At 42.8% G+C, this 20,591-nt stretch overlaps 1 protein-coding gene across 1 annotated transcript in view; it reads right to left on the reverse strand.

Annotated features, from left to right (window-relative positions):
- Positions 1-870: 870 nt before the first annotated feature.
- The window catches only part of Myh13 (myosin heavy chain 13), a 50,906-nt gene continuing 31,185 nt past the window's right edge, over positions 871-20,591 (reverse strand). Inside the window, exons 23-38 of the mRNA XM_076871406.1 lie at positions 19,886-20,031; positions 19,686-19,776; positions 18,418-18,807; positions 14,862-14,988; positions 14,655-14,773; positions 12,653-12,849; positions 11,459-11,642; positions 10,302-10,467; positions 9,526-9,650; positions 8,119-8,427; positions 7,842-8,045; positions 5,789-5,914; positions 5,348-5,518; positions 2,675-2,779; positions 2,481-2,576; positions 871-1,023 (exon numbers count right to left, since the gene is read on the reverse strand). Of these exons, the coding sequence (XP_076727521.1) occupies positions 871-1,023; positions 2,481-2,576; positions 2,675-2,779; positions 5,348-5,518; positions 5,789-5,914; positions 7,842-8,045; positions 8,119-8,427; positions 9,526-9,650; positions 10,302-10,467; positions 11,459-11,642; positions 12,653-12,849; positions 14,655-14,773; positions 14,862-14,988; positions 18,418-18,807; positions 19,686-19,776; positions 19,886-20,031 (2,709 nt within the window). The remainder of the gene's footprint in view (positions 1,024-2,480; positions 2,577-2,674; positions 2,780-5,347; positions 5,519-5,788; positions 5,915-7,841; positions 8,046-8,118; positions 8,428-9,525; positions 9,651-10,301; positions 10,468-11,458; positions 11,643-12,652; positions 12,850-14,654; positions 14,774-14,861; positions 14,989-18,417; positions 18,808-19,685; positions 19,777-19,885; positions 20,032-20,591) is intronic.

Raw genomic sequence — 20,591 nt, forward strand, 5'->3', positions numbered from 1 at the left:
GTCTTCATTTTGGTTTATTTTTTCCATCTTTAATTTTTTTGTGGTGCTAGAGATAAAAACTGGGGTATAACAGATGACAGGCTAGTGGTCTAACACTGAGCTACACCCCAGCTGGGTCTTTATTCCTAGATGTTTTGCAAGCTGGTAATTTAGCTGACAGTGGGGTGGCTTTTCACCTTTTTTATGTGGATCAAGGAGGCTCTTCCTTCATATCCCTTATATTTCTTAATATTTACAGTAGAGCAGGTAAGTCTTTAAAAATCAGCCCCACAGAAGAATGGACTCCCATGTCGTTATCTATAAATTTAGAGAGAAAATGGAAAACTGAATTTGCAAAAATTATGAATTCATAACAAACACGGCCGAGCCAGCAATTGAAGTGTTTAGGAGAATTTATTTCTCATGTATTTTCCCTCCACTCTCCCAGAGGTGTCCCATGGCAACGAGCCTCAGGAGGGCCTCATTCTTCCATCTTCTGTAGGAGATAAAAAAAAAAAAAAAAATGGACACAGGAAATGAGTCAAATTCAATGGGAGGCTGACCATTGCCTTCAGGTGGAGAAGAAAAATGGCATTAAGAAGAGGCTTCGTCTCTCTTTGCACATTGTAAAAAACAAACCAGTCAAGCTACTAGAGATAGGACAAGTCCTCGAAAAGCAAGGAGCTTCCTGGACAGCATCTCCAGTGACAGAGAGACAGGGGCAACATGTCTGTCTCCTTGTGTCTCTCGGCTTATTCTCCCAAGAGCCTGGGAAATGGGAGTCTCTGTTGAAATAGTAGCATCTGTGAGTGCATGAGCAGTAGCAGGGGTGGAGGGGACCCACAGGCATCCTCCAAGCTCTCCCTGGGTGTTCTGTTGATCCCCTAGGTCTCAGGGGTCTGCTCTTACCTGGCCCCCCACATCTCGGCTCTTGGCCCTCAGCTTGTTGACTTGGGACTCGGCAATGTCCGCCCTCTCCTCGGCCTCCTCCAACTCATGCTGGACCCTCCGGCACCTGGACAGCTGCGTGTTGGCTTGCTCCTCCTGAAGGGGAGATGGAGATATGAGGTTACGGAGCCCCTCAGTGTGACTCTGGGGCTCTAGGGAGTTCAAGGACCAGGAGGCTGTGGGCCCTGGATTACCTGATAACAGGGAGGAAAGGTGGGCTGAGTTCTCCAGGGCATGAGGATGAAGCTCCCAGTTCATGGCCATGTACACTGGGCTCACCTTGCAGGTGCTCCAAGCCCCCACCCATGTAGCCCTGAACCCCTTCTTTATGCTATCTCACCCATAGAGATTTTTGGAAGAGACATAATTCTAAAGTTCTTCTAAGACACCAGAAAGTCTCAGAGACCAATGGCTCAGGTCCCCTTTGTCCTATCATTCTGCCCAGTAGCATGTGTCTGGGACCAGAGCATGGTATGGATTCATTTGAGGGTCATCTAAGGGTTCCTGGCTTAAATGGCCTCCTGGGTACCCCTTCAGCCTTGCCAATCTTGGTGGGACTACACTAATCCAATGTGTATGATCTCTCCCTCCATTTAACCAATTCAAATATGCTTCTTTGAGGTGAGTCTGGAACTGACCAGGTTTCTAGGCAGGAAAGAAAAAGGGCAATGGGAGAAGTCATCTGCTTAGACATTTGTCTAAGGGAGGGTCCTTTAAATTTTATTCCTCATAACACTATTTGTGAGAGAAGCTCTGCATATAATAAGAAGGTCAATTAAGTGTAAGAAATCTACATGATAGACTATCTCTTCCATTGTGGGGTGTTAATCACAAATTACTTACAAAATCTGAGAAACTCTTGAAGTAAAAGAACCAGTTTAACTTTGTTTAACCCAGAGTGTTCCAAAGTCTATTTCTATAAAAGAAAAAGCTATCCTCCTCCTGTCCCCAGCTTCCTGTCATTCATGTCCCCCTGACCTAATGCCGCAGAAGATACTTAGGAAAACACTGGGTTCAGCCCGTTCCATTTCTCTCCTGTTGGTTTCACCTCTGTGATCAAGGGGCAGATCCACAAGGATGAGAGGGAGTGGTGGGAGTGGAGAAGGATGAGAAGACTGGAGGAGGTGGGGACTAGGAATGTAGGGTGTGGCAATGATGTGCATTAAGATGAGGTGTCTTAGGGAAGGTGAAAGGGGTGGCGGGTGGGGTGGTTAGGGAGAGTTGGGGCAATACAAAGCCAGCAAAGTGAGCTAAGATGCAACACGATGGACAGAGTGAGCCAGAGTGGAATGGGATGGAGTGAGGTGAGTAAAGGTTGAATGTAGGGAATGGAGGTGACAGTCCAATGTAGGGGATGGAGGTAAGAAGGCACAGAGGTGGTGGAGGTAGGGAAGGTAAGTCAGGGGAGTGAGAAGAGGTGACCCTATGTTTATACTTGCAAATGCAAATTCAGGTCAGCCCCTCTGCAGATGATACTAAACCTATTCCCACTCAGGATTTGTGGGGGCACACAGCCAGGTGCGTGGGTACTCCTGAGGATCTCCTATACTCACCGCCTCCTCTGCCTGCCTCTTGTAAGACTTCACTTTGGACTGCAGCTTATCCACCAGGTCCTGGAGCCGGAGGATATTCTTGCGGTCCTCCTCAGCCTGCAAACAGAATATCTGTGACAGAGTTCCACCAACCTATGGTTTCTATTTATAGGGTTTGGTCCATGCAACATTCACCGAGGTTTTGGAGACTCCACCTGGTAAGTCATTTCCTTGACTTTGCGTTCGTATTTGTGGGCCCCCTTCAGAGCTTCTGCTCCCCGCTTCTGCTCAGCGTCCAGCTCGCTTTCCAACTCTCGTACCTGGGTAGGTGAAGAAAACGCAAGTGTGAAGTCAGAGCTCCCAACCTTCTTTCATAGACTCACATGCCAGGCATTTTAGAATGAACTCGAGATTCCCTAATTAGATTTTGCAATAGGACATGGGAGCTATTTTTATTCACCAGGATACCACTAGCCCATCAGTGGCTTTGCGTAGATTAGAACAAGACATCTTCTTTGGGCAGAGGCAGCCCGGGTGCACAGAGCTGGGCAACTGGGCCAGAATTGGCAAAGATGTCCCTTCCTCTGGATCCCTACAGTTTGGCAAGGGCAACACAGACTGGGCTTCAGCTTTAACTTGGACCCCAGAGGTGAAACCTGCATGGCTATTTAAGGTGGCCAGGATTCCTGATAGAGTAAGGCAGTAGTGGCCATGGGGCAATAAAAGGTATACCTTTTGTTTAACCCAGGGTATCCCAAAGTCTATTTCTATAAAAGAAAAAGCTATCCTCCTCCTGTCCCCAGCTTCCTGTCATTCATATCCCCCTGACCTAATGTCCCAGAAGATACATTGGAAAACACTGGGTTCAGCCCATTCCATTTCTCTCCTGTTGGTTTTACCTCTTTGATCCAGGGGCAGATCCACAAGGATGAGAGGGAGTGGTGGGAGTGGAGGAGGATGAGAGTTCTAGTTGATGGATCTAAAGCAATTCAGTAACTATCATGGAGTCTGATGATCATCACTTAGGAAGGAAATGATCCTTCTAGCCAGTCTACCTCAAATGGATAAAACTAGATAAAGTGTGTGAAAGTATTTTTAGAAGGATAAAGTACTGCACAGGCATTGTTAATGTCACAGTTGCTTAGGCCTTTTCTGAAGTCTGAAAGGGAGGAGCAGTCACTGAGAACTCAGTTCCTCAATGTGGTTCTAAAGCCACAACCCAGGAAGATCCAACTGTGGGTGGAACCCCAGTGGCTGCAGAGGGGACAACTCTGGACTTGGAGACTCATTGGATCAACTTGGAAAGCTCCCAGTGGAAACTGCTTACTATGAAAACCCTTCTAAAAAGATCCCCACACCCTCCACTTCATGGTCCCTGCAAACTGTCTTCTATCAGGCTCTGCAAAACTTTTTTTTTTTTTTCCCTCGAAATTGCTCTGTAGGTCTATGCAAGGTTTATGGAACTCAGTTAACTGGGCAGCTGGGATTGGAGGACAGTCAAGGTGCTTCACCAGAGATAGGGTGGCCTAGGGCCCTCAGCCAACCCAGAAATCACAGAACCACAGAGGGCAAGAGGGTCTTGATCCTTTCCTCCTTAAGGGATGCATGAGAAGGGTAGGTCTGAGCTCCTTTTAATGGACTAGGACTGGAAATAATTGCAAGTAAGCACTTAAAGGAATTTGAGAGGAAGTTCTAAATTCCCTGTTGTTTACTTTTGTCTATAACCTATTGTTTTTAGCAAAAATTTTTTAAAAACCCTTTCATATTTAAATAAACTGTGTGCCTGGTGACCACATCCTAGGGAGGTTGGTATAAAGAAAGATGGGCTTTCCTGCTGGGAAAAGTTGTTTCCTTTTCTTTTCCTCCTCCTCATCCTCTTTCCCTCCCACTCTTTCATTTCCTGTCTTCCTGGGACAATAGAGATCTCCTAACCACCTCCTTCTAACTTCCTCCTCATAGCCCTTTTCTAAAATGTCAATTGCTAGCACAACCCATTTTAAAAAAAAATGACTGAAATAAATCATCACAGGTCTAAAGAGAAAATCCAGCAGTAGAGGAAATGAAGAGAACACTCAGCAAAGAAACAAAACAAATACAAAAGAAGCTTCCAGATAAAATACAAATAGGTCTTTCAGTGTTGGGGGGCAGGCTAATCTTTTCTGGTGCATTAACATGGAAGAAATACCAATTGCTCTCCTTTTGGGATGGAGTGGGAAATACACCAGAATCACAGATTGCATTTAGAAACTTAGAAAAGTTGGGAAGAGAAAGAGACCTGGGAGTCGGAGACAAAGGGAGACTATAGACTACAGGATGGACCATTGTTCATCAAAATGAATCTCAGTCCAAAATGTAAATTATAATGAAATGTGTATTTTTCTGATTATAAAGTGTGTTTTTCTCATTTAGGTGCACAGATCTGAGTCTGCATGAAAAACAGAAAATGAATATTAAAAGACATCATCCTACTACACATACCAAGGTATTAGCGTATCAAAATGAATTTGTGGCAGGTCTTGGTGGCACACACGTGTAATACCAGTGGCTCAGGAAGCTGAGACAGGAAGATTGCGAGTTCAAAGCCAGCCTCAGCAAAAGTGAGGCGCTAAGCAATTAAATGAGACCCCGTCTCTCAGTAAAATACAAAATGGGGCTGGGGATGTGGCTCAATGGATGAGTGCCCATTTGTGTTGTTGGGGTGCAGGGAAAGGTCAAAGAGAATATGCAGAAATTTGGCTCACAGGGACTTTTGGAAATAGTCCCGAAGCTATCTTTTCAATCTATCAGCAACCACTTTTGTACCAGATAAATGTCTGGATCATGGTTTTGCCTGGGGCAGCTGAACTGGATATCATTTCAAGAGCCAGAATCCTCTCAAAAGAACTTACCCTGGCCTCCAGTTTCTGGATCTGCTTCTTGCCACCCTTCAGGGCCAGCTGCTCAGCCTCATCCAGACGGTGCTGCAGGTCCTTCACCGTCTGCTCCAGGTTCTTCTTCATCCGCTCCAGATGGGCGCTGGTGTCCTGCTCCTTCTTCAGCTCCTCAGCCATCATGGCGGCCTGGTCAAGTTCACAGGCCATATTAGTGAACAATCCACCTATCCCTTCCCAGAGCATATGGATGATGCTGTTCAAGTTGGTCTTGTGCATCAGATTAAATCTCCCCTGCCTTACTGGGGCCAGTTATCATGTTCCATTTTGCCTCTTTAATGACTCCAGGAAGCCACCACTAACTGTTCTCATAAGGAGATGAAACCTACTTGTCATGCCCTGGCTTGGAAGCCCCCTTTCTCCATTTCAAACAGCATCTGAAAAGAGAACAGTGCTTACATCCGTGATGGCCTTCTTGGCCTTCTCTTCTGCATTCCTGGACTCCTGGATGGAGTTCTCCACCTCTGCCTGACACTGAGCCAAATCAGCCTCCAGTTTTTTCTTGGTATTTATCAGGCTTGTGTTCTACAAGAAAAATGAGATATCAGTGGTGAAGGTTTTATTTGGGCACATGAAACAATCGAAAAGGAGGCGGTCGGGTGGGTTAGTAAATAACTTATAATTATGTTCCATTTCTTGTATTTCACATGGGTGGTCTGTTAGGTATGATTTCAGCTTCAACTGAACAGAAAGTCTTGAAACATGTCCAAAACTGAACATCAAAAAAAAAAAAAAAATTGAGTCAATGATAAAGGGGGAATTTTGAATATTTAGGATAGATTAGTCAATAAAAGGCAATGGAACAAGGAAATTGTTGATAGATATAACTACATGTCACATGAAAAATAATCCTAATAATCAAAATGTACCTTAGATAGAATTGAAAGGATAATGACAAACTAAAAAATATTTACAATATATATTATGGAAAAAGTATTCTCTTCCTTACGATAGAAATAAGATGAATCAATAAAAGAGGCAAGGAGTACAAGTAGAAAAAAACACATAAACACATAGGAAGAAATACAACATACAATAAAATGATGAAGCGATTCACTTTGCTAGTAATAAATACTGAAATTCCCAATGAAGTATGCTCCAACAATAAAACTGATGATGATTCAAGAAATAATAGGGACTTTTCAGAATTTGTAGAAAAGAGCCCTCACATCATTTTCTAATTGGAATAAAAATTGAGACAATCTTGTTAAAGAACAATTTACAATGTATTATCTTTATTGTTTTGACCCTGAAATTTTATTTCTAGAATTTTATTTACTTCCAGAAATATCAAGACAATAATAATAGTAGATGTATGTGAAAATTTAGTTATGAGCACATTTATAACAATGGTCTTTCTAATCATAAAAATTTTATTGGGAACAATCTAAATTAACCAACCATAGAGGATTGATTAAAGTGCCATATTATAGCACTGTAGTAGCCTGTTTTCCAGACATTAAAAACCATATCATATATGTCATGATCATTGTATTGTCTTGAGCAACCAATAAAAAAACACCATATCATAGATGATTTAAAGAGGTAGAAGTAAGTTCATGACACATTATTAAATGAAAGCAATAGGTTACAAAAGATCAAACATAGTTTTATCAAAAATGTGTTTATGTAATTCACAAGGGCAGAATAAGATACCCTGAAATGTTAACAATATGGTTGATTTTGTTTCTTCTCTGTGTCTGCTCATATTTTCTGTTTTATAACACAAGCAACTTCTTAAAACTTTCATAAAAATAGTTATTTTGAAAGAAAATCCTAATATTCTCAGATTTCAGCTTAAATGGTATAGGCTAAGCATTCTAATTCAACACATGAAATCTTGAAATCTGAAAAGGATCCAAAATTCAAAACCTCTCACAACCAGAGGAAAATTCCACACTTAACCTTATGTGATAAGTCATTGTCAAAACTCAGGCACCCTAAACAGAATCTATAGAAGTCCCTTCAGGCTATGTGTACCCAGTGAAAATAAAACAAAATGAGTTTCATGTTTAGATTTGGGTCCCATCCCCAATATATCTTATTATGTATGTGCCAATCTTCCCAAATCCAAAACAACCTGAAATCAGAAACATGTCTAGTCCCAAGTACTTTTGGATAAGGGCTACTTAATCTGTACTTTCTCTGAAGCCTTCCCCAGCTGCTTTAGGCAATAATATGAGTCGTGCTTGCTCTGAATTCCCTTCAACATGCATGACCTTTTGTCTTTATCTTTGGATAAAAGAAAGATCAGGAATCTGTCAATCAAGAGTTCAGGGTTACCTGGCAGTTTTAACCACTACTTTGGGAGGAGTAGGGCCTGGGCTCTACTTGCTCCCATGATGAACCTGGAGCAGAGGCACGTGGAGGAGGTAGTGCGGAGATACCTGGGCTTGCGGGAGGCCCTACCTGCGCTCACAGTGTACCCACAGCCTGGCGCTGGCGGACGCACCTGGGAGTGCAGCAGCTGCACTCGGTCGCTGGCATCCAGCAGCTCTTGTTCCGACAGCCTGCGGGTCCTCTCTGTTTGCTCCAGGGCCACCTTCATCTCCTCCAGCTCCTCCTGCAGGAGACCATTCCTGCGTTCCACGATGGCTAGCTGCTCCTTGAGATCCTCATTGCTCCTTACAGCATCATCCAAATGCAGCTGGGAATCCTACAGGGGAAACCAGGAGTGAAGGCAGAGCCGCAGGGCAGGCTGAGGGAGCGTGGGAGTGGGTGGTGCTCACCTTGAGCTGGCCCTGGACGGTGCGCAGGTGTTTCTGGGTCTCCGCCACCTGGCGGTTGGAATGACCCAGCTGGATCTCCATCTCGTTGAGGTCTCCCTCCATCTTCTTCTTCAGCCTCAGGGCGTCATTCCGGCTCCGGATTTCAGCATCCAGCACGCTCTGCATGGCCTCTGTGGCTCGCTGGCTGTTTCTTTTTAGCTGCTCAATTTCTTCATCCTTCTCAGTAACCTTGCGGTCAAGCTCGGATTTTACCTGGCTCAGCTCTAGCTGGACACGCAATATCTTGCTCTCCTCGTGTTCCAAGGAACCCTAATTAGAAAAAAGGAGCAATTGGGAGTGCTGTGGGCATCACCTCTCGAATGGACATTTCCACCCCTATTGTAGTAAGATGGATATTTTTATACCCATTTCACAGATGAAGGGAACAATATTCAGAGGTTCGAGTATTTGACTTGCCCATGAATATACCTAATGTTGGAATAAAACTTTATATATTGAGCATCCTTTGGAATTAATAAAAAAGATGATGGGTTTCTGTTTTAATAATAATCATAATTCAAATAAAAATTCGATGGTGGGTATCTATTTTAATAATAACTGTAATTCAAGAGCTATTTTCTACAATGACAGGGTAAGTGCTTTTCTGTTATCCTGCATTAGTTCAAATTTTCCTAGAAACAGCATCACCAATTGCCCTGCTCTGGACATGACCTGATCTGGTGTTTAGAGGGGCTTTGGGCTGGTTACACACTCTCTTTGTAGCATCTGTAAAATGGATAAGAATAATATATGTACACTGATCATATGTACACACACACGTATAACACACAGGTATAGATACATATATGGATAGATATGCATACACATACGTACCTATATATGTGTATATATAATGTACACAAAGGTCTGTTGTGAGAATTAAATGAATTATACAAGTAAAGGGCTTAGAACTTGCCTGGCCCAGAATAAAATTGCATACATGTTAATCATTATTATGGATCCAGGGCTCATAAATTTGAACTTTACATCTGGCTCTATTTTGATGATTTAAGATTCTTAATAGCCAACGATGTTGTGCACAACCCTAAGTTAAACATAAAACTGAAGGATTCTGAGCTGGCTTTCAGAATGTTTGCTGATTGATTTTTTTGTTTTGCTTCTTGCAAGGAAGATATTGAGGACACAATGAACACACTTATTTTCCAAAGAGGACATGTGCTAGAGAGGGTACTCGGGAGACCATGCCACAAAGCCTAGCTTTTTCAGCCCCAGGAAGGGTTGAATGTTTTTCCCAACGGGGACTCAATGCCTCCTGTTGGGAGGCACCTCTATGGGTGGACAAGGGCATCCTTTCAGATTCCTGTTTTCCTGAACTTCCCAGTGCCCTATTCCAGACAAGGCACTTGCCTCTGCCTCTTCCAAGGCAGCCTGGAGATCGGACTTTTCCTGCTCCACTTGCTTCTTGGTCTTTTCCACTTCCTGGAGGTTCTTGCCAGTTTCTGCAATCTGCTCAGTTAAGTCAGAAATCTCTTCTGCAAAGGACAGACTTGATTTAGGCTGTTGCAACAGACTCTAGCTTATAGCATAGCTACGCTTTTGCCAGGCAATTTAGGGGTTGGCAGCTCACTCGTGACATTCACATAGGAGAGAATACAGGGAAGCCATTCAGATGAGGTGTCGGTAAGACCAGATGTGTTGTCTCACCTGAGCTATGCAGAGGGGTGAGCGACAAGGATAGAACACTTTAATAAATCCTAAAACTTTACAAAGAATGCAACAGGATCACCGAGAGAGCCAGGAAATGCATAAGCTGGCAGAAGCTTTAGAAAGCACTGGATCTTGGTCTTCTAATTTTATAGGGCAAAAGTCTGAGGTCCTAAGGGATTTAGCGACATGCACAAAGATACAAAGCCACTAAGAATCCCTGAAGGGTCTTGTTCTCTAAAAAAGTGGGCATTGTAACCTATTGTGCCTTCAGTTCTTAAAAATAAAACTAAGCTGCTCCTAAGCTGATCTTATGCTCATTAAGGCACAAGACCTGAGGCCCATTGAGCAAATGGGATGCATGTTGGGAGAGGATTTGGTAGAGTAGTAGGAGGGAGGAGGCTGTGGGCAAATCGGGGAAGGGGATGGCAGGAGGAAAAGAGGAAATATTATACAGCTGGGGCCCCAAGAGAGCTCACCTTGCAGATTTTTGTTCTCCCGCTTCAACGTCTCTAACTGTTCCACCACCTCTTCATAGGCGTTCCTCATCTTGAAGATTTCAGTACTAAGCGACCTGGACTCTTTCTGAGCGGCTTCCAGCTCAGCTTGACTCTCATCCAGTTTTTGCTTCCATTCTGCAAGGATCTGGGATATGATAAAGGGCCATGTGAGAAGCAGAAGGGGCTGGGGGAGTTGAAAGTCTGCTCAAACAAGGGCTATTAGTAATGCCAAGGCTTCCGTCTTTCATCTTTGGGGATCAAAGAAGAAGAGAGGTCCTGCTCTGGACCACTGGCTACAATCTTTACTTTTCTGGATTCTTTTATTATTTATTTATTTTGTAGTCCTCAGGATTATACCCAGAGGTACTCTACTATTGAGCTATATCACTGCTCTTTTCATTTTTTTATTTTGAGAAAGGGTCTTTCTAAATTGCTCAGTGTGGCCTCAAAACTTGCAATCATCCTGCCTCAGCTTCCCAAGTAGCTGGGATCACTGGCATGCACTCTGGTGCCTGACCTCTGCTGGATTCTTAAAGATACAGATTGAGTATCCTTGATTTTAAATTATTGGGAAAAGAAGGGTTTCCAACTTCAGATTCCTTTGAATTTGGTAATGCTCATGTGTGCATGTGTGTACATAAATTTCACTATTACATAAATCTCATTTTTATATCTGTATAAAATGAGATTTATTGGGGATGAGGCCCAAGTCTATTCACAACATTTAATTGTGTTTCATATACAGCTCATACACTCGGCCTGAAGGTAATTTTATACATTTTTAGTACATGTGCATTTTAATTGCAACATATCACATGAGGTCAGTCTGAAATTTTTTCACTTGGGACATCGTATTAATGCTCAAAAATTTTTGGATTTTGGACCCTTTTGGCTATTTGGATTAGGATATTTGGATTACCTGTATTATAGTCTCAATATAATCTGAATTAGCTCTGACTAAAACTAAAATTCCCTTCAGAGGGACTGTCACAAAAGTAAAAAGAGACTCAGAGTCCTCCAAACTGAGAATTAATGTTCCAGCTGGGGGCCTTGTCGAATGTGGGTGCATCTCACACATCCAAGTGTGAAAGCCTGTCACTCTGACCACCACCTCCATTAAGCGGTTGGGGAAGGACCTTATCGAAGTTCCTCTGCTTCTTGTCCAGAGTGGCGCAGGCTGTGTTGGCTCGCTCCAGGTCCAGCATTAGGTCATCCACTTCTCCCTGAAGCCTCTGCTTGGTTTTCTCCAAGGAAGCACACTTGGAGTTTGCAGTCTCTGTGTTCTCCTCTGCCTCCTGGAGCCTCTGGGCCAATTTCTTCCTAAGAGAACCAAATGTTTTTTTTTTTTTTTTTTTCCTCCTTATCTTGGCAAAAGTGGGATATTTCAGAATGTAACTTGTCAGGTTGAAAAAGAACTGTCTGGAAGGGATTGAGCAAGACTTAGCATTTGAGTGGAAAGGATCCAAGTACAGTCATGTATCACATAATGACATGTCACAGAGCACATACAACTGGGGTTCCATGAAACTGTAATGAACCTGAAAAATTCACATCTAGGAACATGGTAGCCATTGTTATATGTAGTGAAATGCATTACTTGCTATGTTTATGGAGATGCTGTTATAAACAAACCTACTGTGCTGCCAGTCATATAAAGGTATGATACATATGTTTATATGCAGTACACAGTACCTGATAGTGATAAAAAACAATTCTGTTAATGGTGTATATTTTTATTATACTATACTTTTTTTATGTGTGTGGTACTGGAGATTGAACCCATAGCCTTCGCATGCTAGGCAAGCTCTCTGCCGCTGAGCTACACCCCCAGACCTATTTTATCCTTGTTACTGTTTTTTTTAGAGTGTACCCCTTCTACTTATTAAAAAAAAAGTTTACTGTAAAACAGTACATCCCATGATGCCATCATTCATCTTGTGTTTACCATGGATCTTGATCATATCAAGAGGACATATTAAGTGATTGGCCTATATTATCTAGGTTTGTGTAAGGAAATCACAGGATGTTTGTACAGCACAGAAGTTGCCTCACGCTTTGTCTCTCGGAACATATCTCTGTCATTAAACAACATGATTGTATCTCTGGAATAATCGCAAAATGCTTGGTGATAAAGAAGGTTCCTAAGAAGCTACGGAGGGAGCCAGATGAAAGAGTTCCCTACAACAAAAGGGAGACCCCAAGAGGATGGGGACACTATCTGAATGGTTAAGAAACTGTAACAAGAGAATCTCTCCAGGTAGGGAGTCCTCTCTGCCTCTTAGGATGTGTCCAGGGGGTCACCTCTCCTATTGTAACCTTAGGGCCCATACTTGGCCTCCTCCAGCTCCTCCGTGCGCTGGATGGCATCCGTCTCATACTTGGTCCTCCACTGGGCAACCTCACTGTTGGCCTTGGACAGTGCCCTCTGCAGCTCGGCTTTGCCTTCCTGCTCCTCCTCATACTGCTCCCGCAGCAGGTCACAGTCATGGCGGGAGGACTGCAGGGCGTGGGCCAGGGCATTCTTGGCCTGGGAATTACAGTGGTGACAAATTGCAAAAAAATATATGATTCTTTCCCAGATTAAGATAGTTTTCATTGAAATAGCTTTTCCCTAACTAGGATCATTCCCATACTGTCTTCAAAACATTTTGCCATATCAGCATATCACCTGTTTAGTTTTCTTAAGTTTGCTTTTTAATTATATTTGACTATATTTATTTAAAAAGTAAACTATTCCACAATAGCCAGAAGAAAACCATTAACTTTTGCCATAAACAGCAGGTAACCATAAAAACAAATGCAATGGAAATAAAGCAATATTATCGCTGCTTATCTTGGCACTGTCACCTGCTATGACTCTGTGTCTAAAGCCTTCTTTTTATTGCTTGATAGAGTAAATAAGCAAATTCTAAAGATTCGTCCAAATTGAGACCTTTTTCCTGGACGTCATCAGAAGGATTGAAACAGAATTAAAAAGGGAACAATTTTCTCACTACTTGATGCAAAGTTATTGAATGTTATAACCAGGAGAAATCTGAGAGCATCTTTTGGTGTCATCGGGGGGATGTGTCCCCACACTGGGGACTGTGGAAATGGGCTGCACTGTTTCCAGGGCTCCACCTCCTGTCTCAAGTGAGACAGGACATGCCCAGAGGTCTCTTCACTCACTCACTGCCATCTGGACAGGGTGAAAGTTTAACTCAAGATGCTATAATGGTTGCGAAACACCCTCTGGTGCTACCATCAAAGAAAAGAGTTCTGTTGACCCGGTGCAGTAATTTGTGTATTGTTTTCATCATTTTAAAAAACACAGTATGATATGTCAAGATCATTGTACTGTCATGTGTAACTAATTAAAACAAATAAAAAAATAAAATAATTAGTTGAAAAGAAAAAAAATTATATTTTCAAACTAAAACAAAACAAACAAACAAAAAAACCCAACTGCAAAACACTACCTGAGAAGGAAAACTTACTGCTGTTGTTTCCTGGCTAAAGGAGAGCCTCATTCCTATAGTAGACCTTCTCATTACTTGTTTGGAATCTGGTTCTCACCATTCCCTGCCCCCCTTTAGTTTACTGAAAACCTTTACCAGGAATAGAAATATGGGAGGTAAGTATAACATTTGTTCTTTTACAGAAGGGAAAAATGGGGGCTTGGAGAAATTTCTAAAAGATTGCCCTATAGGTCATGACCAGTGCACAGTAACCCCAGCTTTCCATTTATGCAGTTTTGTGGGCTTCTGGATTCCTACATCAGTAGCATTTACTGAACATCTACTATTTGTACTGTCCTACTAGGACTGCACCTACTGAGTGCTACTAGGGTGTGAGAAAATTATTCTGGCTCTTTGGGAGTGAACAAGATAGTGGGGAAACATGTTTTATAAACACAAGTGTTTAGATTCTGGAATCAAGGATATGAATATCTCAAGGGTGTCCTCCAGACCATATAGTCTTTTGGGAGAAAGGGTACTTAGAAACAGGTGTTACAGGTGTAATGAAGAATAAAGAGGAAGAATTCCAAGGGGCTTGGATGAATCATTGGGCAGAGGTGAGCAAATTAGCACAGTGATGGTGGGGAGGAGATGCTCCCAGTTGAAGAGGGAAATTTATTTAACCACCCTGTGGAGGATAGAGGTGCCCAGAGATGAGAAAGGAGATCCAATGTCAAGGTACTTAAACTTTAAGGAGCAGGTTCCCACCGTATTACAAGGCAGACTTTTTAATGTAGCTCTGCCTTCAACCTGCCTAAGTGAGGTGATTGTGCTCCCCAGCTTCTCAGTTTCTATCTGCTGTGATGTGGCAATTCTCAAAGAGAATTGTCCTTACCTTGGTTTCTTCTTCTAGTTGTCTCTTAATCTCCTCCAGCTGCTGAGTGAGGGCCTGCTTGCTTTTGGTCAGCTGTGAAATCAGAGATTCCTTCTCTTCCACTTGGTGGCTCAGCTCCCCTACCAAACAGATGGGACCCCCACATCAGCAAAGCCGACCGCCCTCCCCTGGGGCCTACCCAGACCCCACAGCCCTGACTGTTCTCACCATTCTGGGTCTGCAGTCTTGCCTTCTGCATATTCAGATCATGGATTAGCTGGGTCTGTTGATCATCCTTGGCTTTGATCTCATTAAATTGATCTTCCACAGACCGGCACATTCTTTCCATGTTACTCTTGAGGGGTGGGGTGGGAGTAGGAGATAAAGGTCAACACAAATGGCAAAAATGGCTTTCTGGTACTTGATATTGAACTGGACAGTTTGATGATTTGACTTCTTATTAGGTAAAATAATATAACATAGAAAAGATAAAGGTCAGTTTAAAAAATCATAATCAGGTCAGAATTGCCTCATTTTTATTTGTGATTGCTGCTTGATGACCAGTAACCTGGAACAGTGGTTTTGGTAAGGACGTATTTAATGATTTATATGCAAACTTCTGAGAGGATGTCACTCAAAGAGACTCAGAGATTATTGGAATATAAGTAATTCTGTTGGTAGGTGAATGGTGTTTGTGAGCAATGTGTTCATGTGACTCTGCTGAGGGTTTCATTGAATAATATAAACGATTCCCTGTGGTGACTTGGAGGGGTTCACCTTTATAAAGTCTGATTGGCCTATATTTTGGTGAAAAATTTTCAGCAACCTCATGTATAATGCAGACCTCTTTCCTCCTCCTCCCACACCATAAAATGTAAAATAAATTGAGCATAAGCTTTTCCTTAGCCTGGGGAGCATAAGATGGCAGAAAAGACAGGGATATTATATCCCAAAGGAGACCTCCAAGCACTCTGAATCTCTGAGAAGATGACATACACATGTAAAAGAATTCCATCAGGGGGAGTTGGAAAGGGGAAGGTAACACACAAGGAGAAAAATCAAAGAATACAATAACTTTAAAAAATATAAAGTAATAGGAAATGCTCCTCCCACTGGATTTGAAAATCAAGAGCCAAGAGCAAAAAGCAATTCTGGTGCAAGTGAAGCTGTAAGAAAGGCAGTGTATGGCGATTGCGGGAGTTTCTTCTAACTCGGCTGACCCTGTAACCAGCTCCAGTCAGGGAGTACTATGGTTTGGATGTGGTTTGTCCTCACAGGGTTCATGCACAGAAAGCTTGGTGCCCAGTGTGGCAGTATTGAGAGGTAACAGGACCTTTAAAGAGGTAGGGCCTAAACCAGGCACGGTGGTACATGCCTGCAATCCCAGTAGCTTGGGACGCTGAGGCAGGAGGATTGCAAGTTCAAAGCCGGCCTCAGCAACTTAGCAAAGCCCTGAGCAACTTAGCAAGACTCTGTCTCCAAAAATAACCCCCCAAAACGACAACAAAACAGGGGCTGGGGATGTGACTCAGTGGTTGAGCGCCCCCTGGATTCAATCCCTGGTGGGTGGAAGGAAGGAAGGGGGAGGGAGGGAGACAGGGAGGAAGGAAAGAAAACGGTAGAGCCTAACAGGAGATAATTAGGTCATGAGGAGCCCATCCTCAGAAGGGAGTGATGCTAGTCTTGTGAGATTTAATTAGTTCCCATGAGAATGGATTATTATAAGAAGCCTGGCACCTGAGTGTCTCTTCTGCATGTGCCTCTCACCACTCTAACATCTGCTCCTGCCATTGTGATGCCATCTACCATGGAACTCTTAGCAGTGCTAAGAAGATACCAATGCTGTGCCCTTGAACCTTCAGAACTGGGAGCCAAATAAAACCCTTTTCTTTATCAAGTGTCCAGTCTCAGGTATTTTGTTATAGGAATGGAAATGGGCTAAGACAGAGAGTGAGGAAGAAATCAAGAGAAATCAAGGGAAGCCTGAACCAGACCCTAAACAAGGATAGTTCATAATCCACTTGAATCTAATGTATGAAATATGATATGTCAAGAGATTTGTAATATTTTGAACAACCAATAAAAAAAAAAAATAATAAAAAAAGAAAGTGTAGGCCCAATACTCAAAAAAAAAAAAAAAATCACTTTCTTCTCTAATCTTATCTCCACCCCTCCCCCCCAATTTTTTCTTAATAAACACCCTGACCTCCTGGGAATCCCTCTGTGGGAGACCCACACTTCACTGTTGCTGCTTCCTCTAACCCAGCCAAACTGCTCCAAGAATAGCTCAGTACACCTTGAAATGAGGACACTCCTGAACTGAGGAGCACACACAGCTGCTCTTTGAGAGAAGCTTTACCTGAAGTCATATGCAGAGGTGGGTTACTATGCAGCTGATGAAATTAAGCTTCAGGGCACCCATCTGCATGGGCCCTAGAGAATTTGGGGAGCTGCAGTAAGTTGCAGGTGGGAAGGGGCAGCCCTCCTGAGCACAATGTATTTTTCGGAAGGAATTTCTGGCAAATGGTCTAATGAGCCCTCAGAAGAAAGGAACCTGTTTTCTGGTTCTCTAATAATCTGTGATTTTTAAAAAATTCTAAATAAATACTACCTTTCAAATCTAATTTTCATAATTTTGCATACAGTTATCCCTCATTATCTGTGGGTTCCATGTCTTCAGATATAATCAACCACAGATTGAAAATATTTTAAAAAATTGCATCCCTACTGAACATGTATAGTCTTTTTTTTTCCTTTTCGTTATTCCCGAAACAATATACTATAATAACTATTTACACAGCATGTACATTGTGTTAGGTATTATAAGTAATCTAGAGGTAATTTAAAGTGTATTGGAGTTTGTGCATAGGATATAAGCAGATACTGTGCCATTTTTACTTGAGAGACTTGAGCTGTGGATTTGATATCCATGAGGGTCTTGGAATCCAATACCCCATAGACACTGAGGGGACAGCAACTCTTTTTTTTTTTTTTTTTTTTTTAAAGAGCCCCAACCCTTCCAAGTTTTATGTGCTTTAATTACCATAAAACCTGGATCCACCCATGCTCGTGCTCATAGGCACAACTTCATACTGACAACGGGGTAAGAAGATGGTGTAGAAAATCGTGCCTATAAATCCCCTATGGTACAATCCATTGATAGGTTAGTTCTAGAACATGCCAGATGGACTGGCGGCTTTCTGTAAGATTCAGGAAGGACCATGCTACTGTGAGGAGTGGCAGATCATTTGGTCAAGCTTGAATGATGCTGTCGTCTGCATGTTTGTGTCCCCCAATTCCCCAATTTGTATGTTAAAGCTGAGTTCCCCATGCAGTGGAGCTGGGAGGTGAGGCCTTCGAGGGGGGATTAGGTCTTGAAGTTTTCACCTTCCTAAGGAATTAGTGTCCTTATCAAAGAAGCCATAGCTAGCTCCCTTGCCTCTTCTGCCATTGAGGACAGGGTGGTAAGGTATCATCTTTGAAGCACAGAGTGAGCCCTCACTGGACACTGAATCAGTCGGCACCTTGATTTTTGACTTCCCAGTCTCAGAACTGTGAGCAATAAATGTCTGACCCTTAAATAAAGTGTCCTGCCACTTAAATATCTGTTGTTTATAAACTACAGCCCAAATGGAGAAGACACACATCTTAAAAGAATTTGAGAAACTGGGAGCAAACAGAAGTGGGGGAGAGGGTCTCAGTACAGAATATGCTGTACGTTTGGGGACATGGCCACGGGACAGGAGAACTTAGACTTAGCTGCCTTACTTGGCCAGTCAGGTACCTTGGACTTGGAGACTGTCTCGATGTTGCTTGCCATGTCATCGATCTCCATCTTCAGCTCACTCTTCTCCTTTTCCAGCTTCTGCTTGACCCGCTGCAAGTTGTCAATCTGCTCCCCAAGTTCGGCCACAGTGTCTGCATGCTTCTTCCTCAGGGTGGCTGCGGTGGCTTCGTGCTGCAGGGTGGCCTCCTCCAGGTCCCTGCGCAGTTTCTGGAACTCAGCCTCCCGCTTCTTGTTCATCTCAATCTGGGCTGAAGTCGCTCCACTGGCTTCTTCCAGCCTGTCGCTGATCTCCTCCAGTTCCCTGGCTAGGTCTGAGCGCTGCTTCTCGATCTTGGCTCTGAGTGTGTGCTCTGCTTCGATTTCTTCCTCCAGCTCTTCAGTGCGGGCCTAAAAGGGTCAGCATATCAGGAATGTTGTTGCAGGAGGGAACAACTCACTTTGTGAGGGACTGGGTGATGAGGAATTGGCAGCATGTAGTTAAGAATACATTATAATACTGAGTTAATAGAACAAAATTGGAAATAACCTAGGTGTCCATTAATAAAGGAGTGATCAAATCAATCTTGGACTTGCTCTAGTAATCTATGAAGCAGTTAAATGCTGATCCATGCCTACCTACCCTGGATAGCACCACAGAATATAATGATCAATGAAATAAGTGAGTTACAGAATGATGTGCTCAGTATGAAAATTTTTATGCTAAAAATGCAAAGAAACTAAATGTTGCATAAATATATTCTATATATTTTCTTTGGATCTTAAATGTGCACAGACAGACATAGCAAAAAGATCCACCAGGATGCACATATGACTGAAACTGGTAGTTACTCCGAGAAACTCAGAGACCACTGGGCTTAGGAACAGTGGGCGATGCTTCTCTATTAATAACACTTAGTTTTATTGGTCATATATTTTATTCTTTCCAAGGAAATATGTGTGTGTTACTTAGAAAATTAAAATATTAATTTCAAAAAACAAAAGAAAAGTCAGTTGCAGTAGTACATGCATGTAGTTCTGAGCTACTCAGGAGGCTGAAGCAGGAGAATCATTTGAGCCCATGAGTTTGAGACCAGCCTGGGCAAAAAAACAAAACAAAACAAAACAAACAAACAAACAAACAAACAAAAAAAAAAACAGGACATTTTCTCCAGCTTCCAATAGGAAGAAGAAAAGAAGCTCAAGGACCACAGGGGGAAAGAGCAAACAGGGGTGCAGGGGCACTTGCCAAAGGATTTCTGCAGTTGGGAAGATTTTGAAACTTTTACCTGTAATTCTTTAATCTTCTTTTGCAATTGCAAACTGTGAACTTGTTCATCATCAATTTTGGTTTGTAACTGACTGATTTCAAATTCCTTCCTGCAAGTAGATTTTTTTAAAAAATAAAAGAACATGAGATACAAGCTTTTTAAGGGTGGGAAAGTTAGCTTTCAAGAGTCAATGGAGAGGTAGAAGATAAAATAGCTACTTCTTCAATTTCTCTTCTGCTTGCTGCTTGTCATTTTCTAGATCCATGATGGACTCCTGGGACATCTTCAGGTCTCCTTCCAGCTTCCTCTTTGCTCGCTCCAGGTCTGCCCGCAGTTTCTTCTCCTGCTCTAGGCTACCCTCCAGCTGGGAAGACATAGGCAGAAAGTATGGAACCCTGCTACCAAAATGAGCTCAGCCCCTTCAGTCAGTGCAGCCACACACCTGGCCCTTGGCTTCCTGGGCTCCTGTAGGGTGCTGACCATAAGCACCTACCCTGGAAGGAAGCAAGTCTTCCCCCTCTTCCCTCTTCTCACAAAGGGATCCCTAGGGGATCCCTTGGTTGGCTCCTGGATGCTTCTTTTAGCCAATTCCCACTTGACCCTTTCTAGGACATATTCCCTGTAAGAGTCTGGCACCCATAGGTGGCTGTTCTTGCCCAGACAGGAACAAATGGGGGATTCTGTGAATGACACATACAGGTCCAGGTTGCACAACATAACCACCCCCTGCTTATTCTATGCAACTGTTGGGGGGATTTGGCAAGGACTTCGTGTGTATGTGTGTACAAATAGGCACAGGGAAAGGAGGGAATGGGGGGAAAGCACACCTACTCTGACCTCAGAAGAATATAAGAGACTTGGAAAAGTTCTAGACACAGTAGTGAAAAAAATTAGAAAACTTCAAACCTGGTTCTCATATTAAGA

The sequence above is a fragment of the Callospermophilus lateralis genome, chromosome 11 (assembly GCF_048772815.1).
Source record: "Callospermophilus lateralis isolate mCalLat2 chromosome 11, mCalLat2.hap1, whole genome shotgun sequence".
Classification (NCBI taxonomy): Eukaryota; Metazoa; Chordata; class Mammalia; order Rodentia; family Sciuridae; genus Callospermophilus; species Callospermophilus lateralis.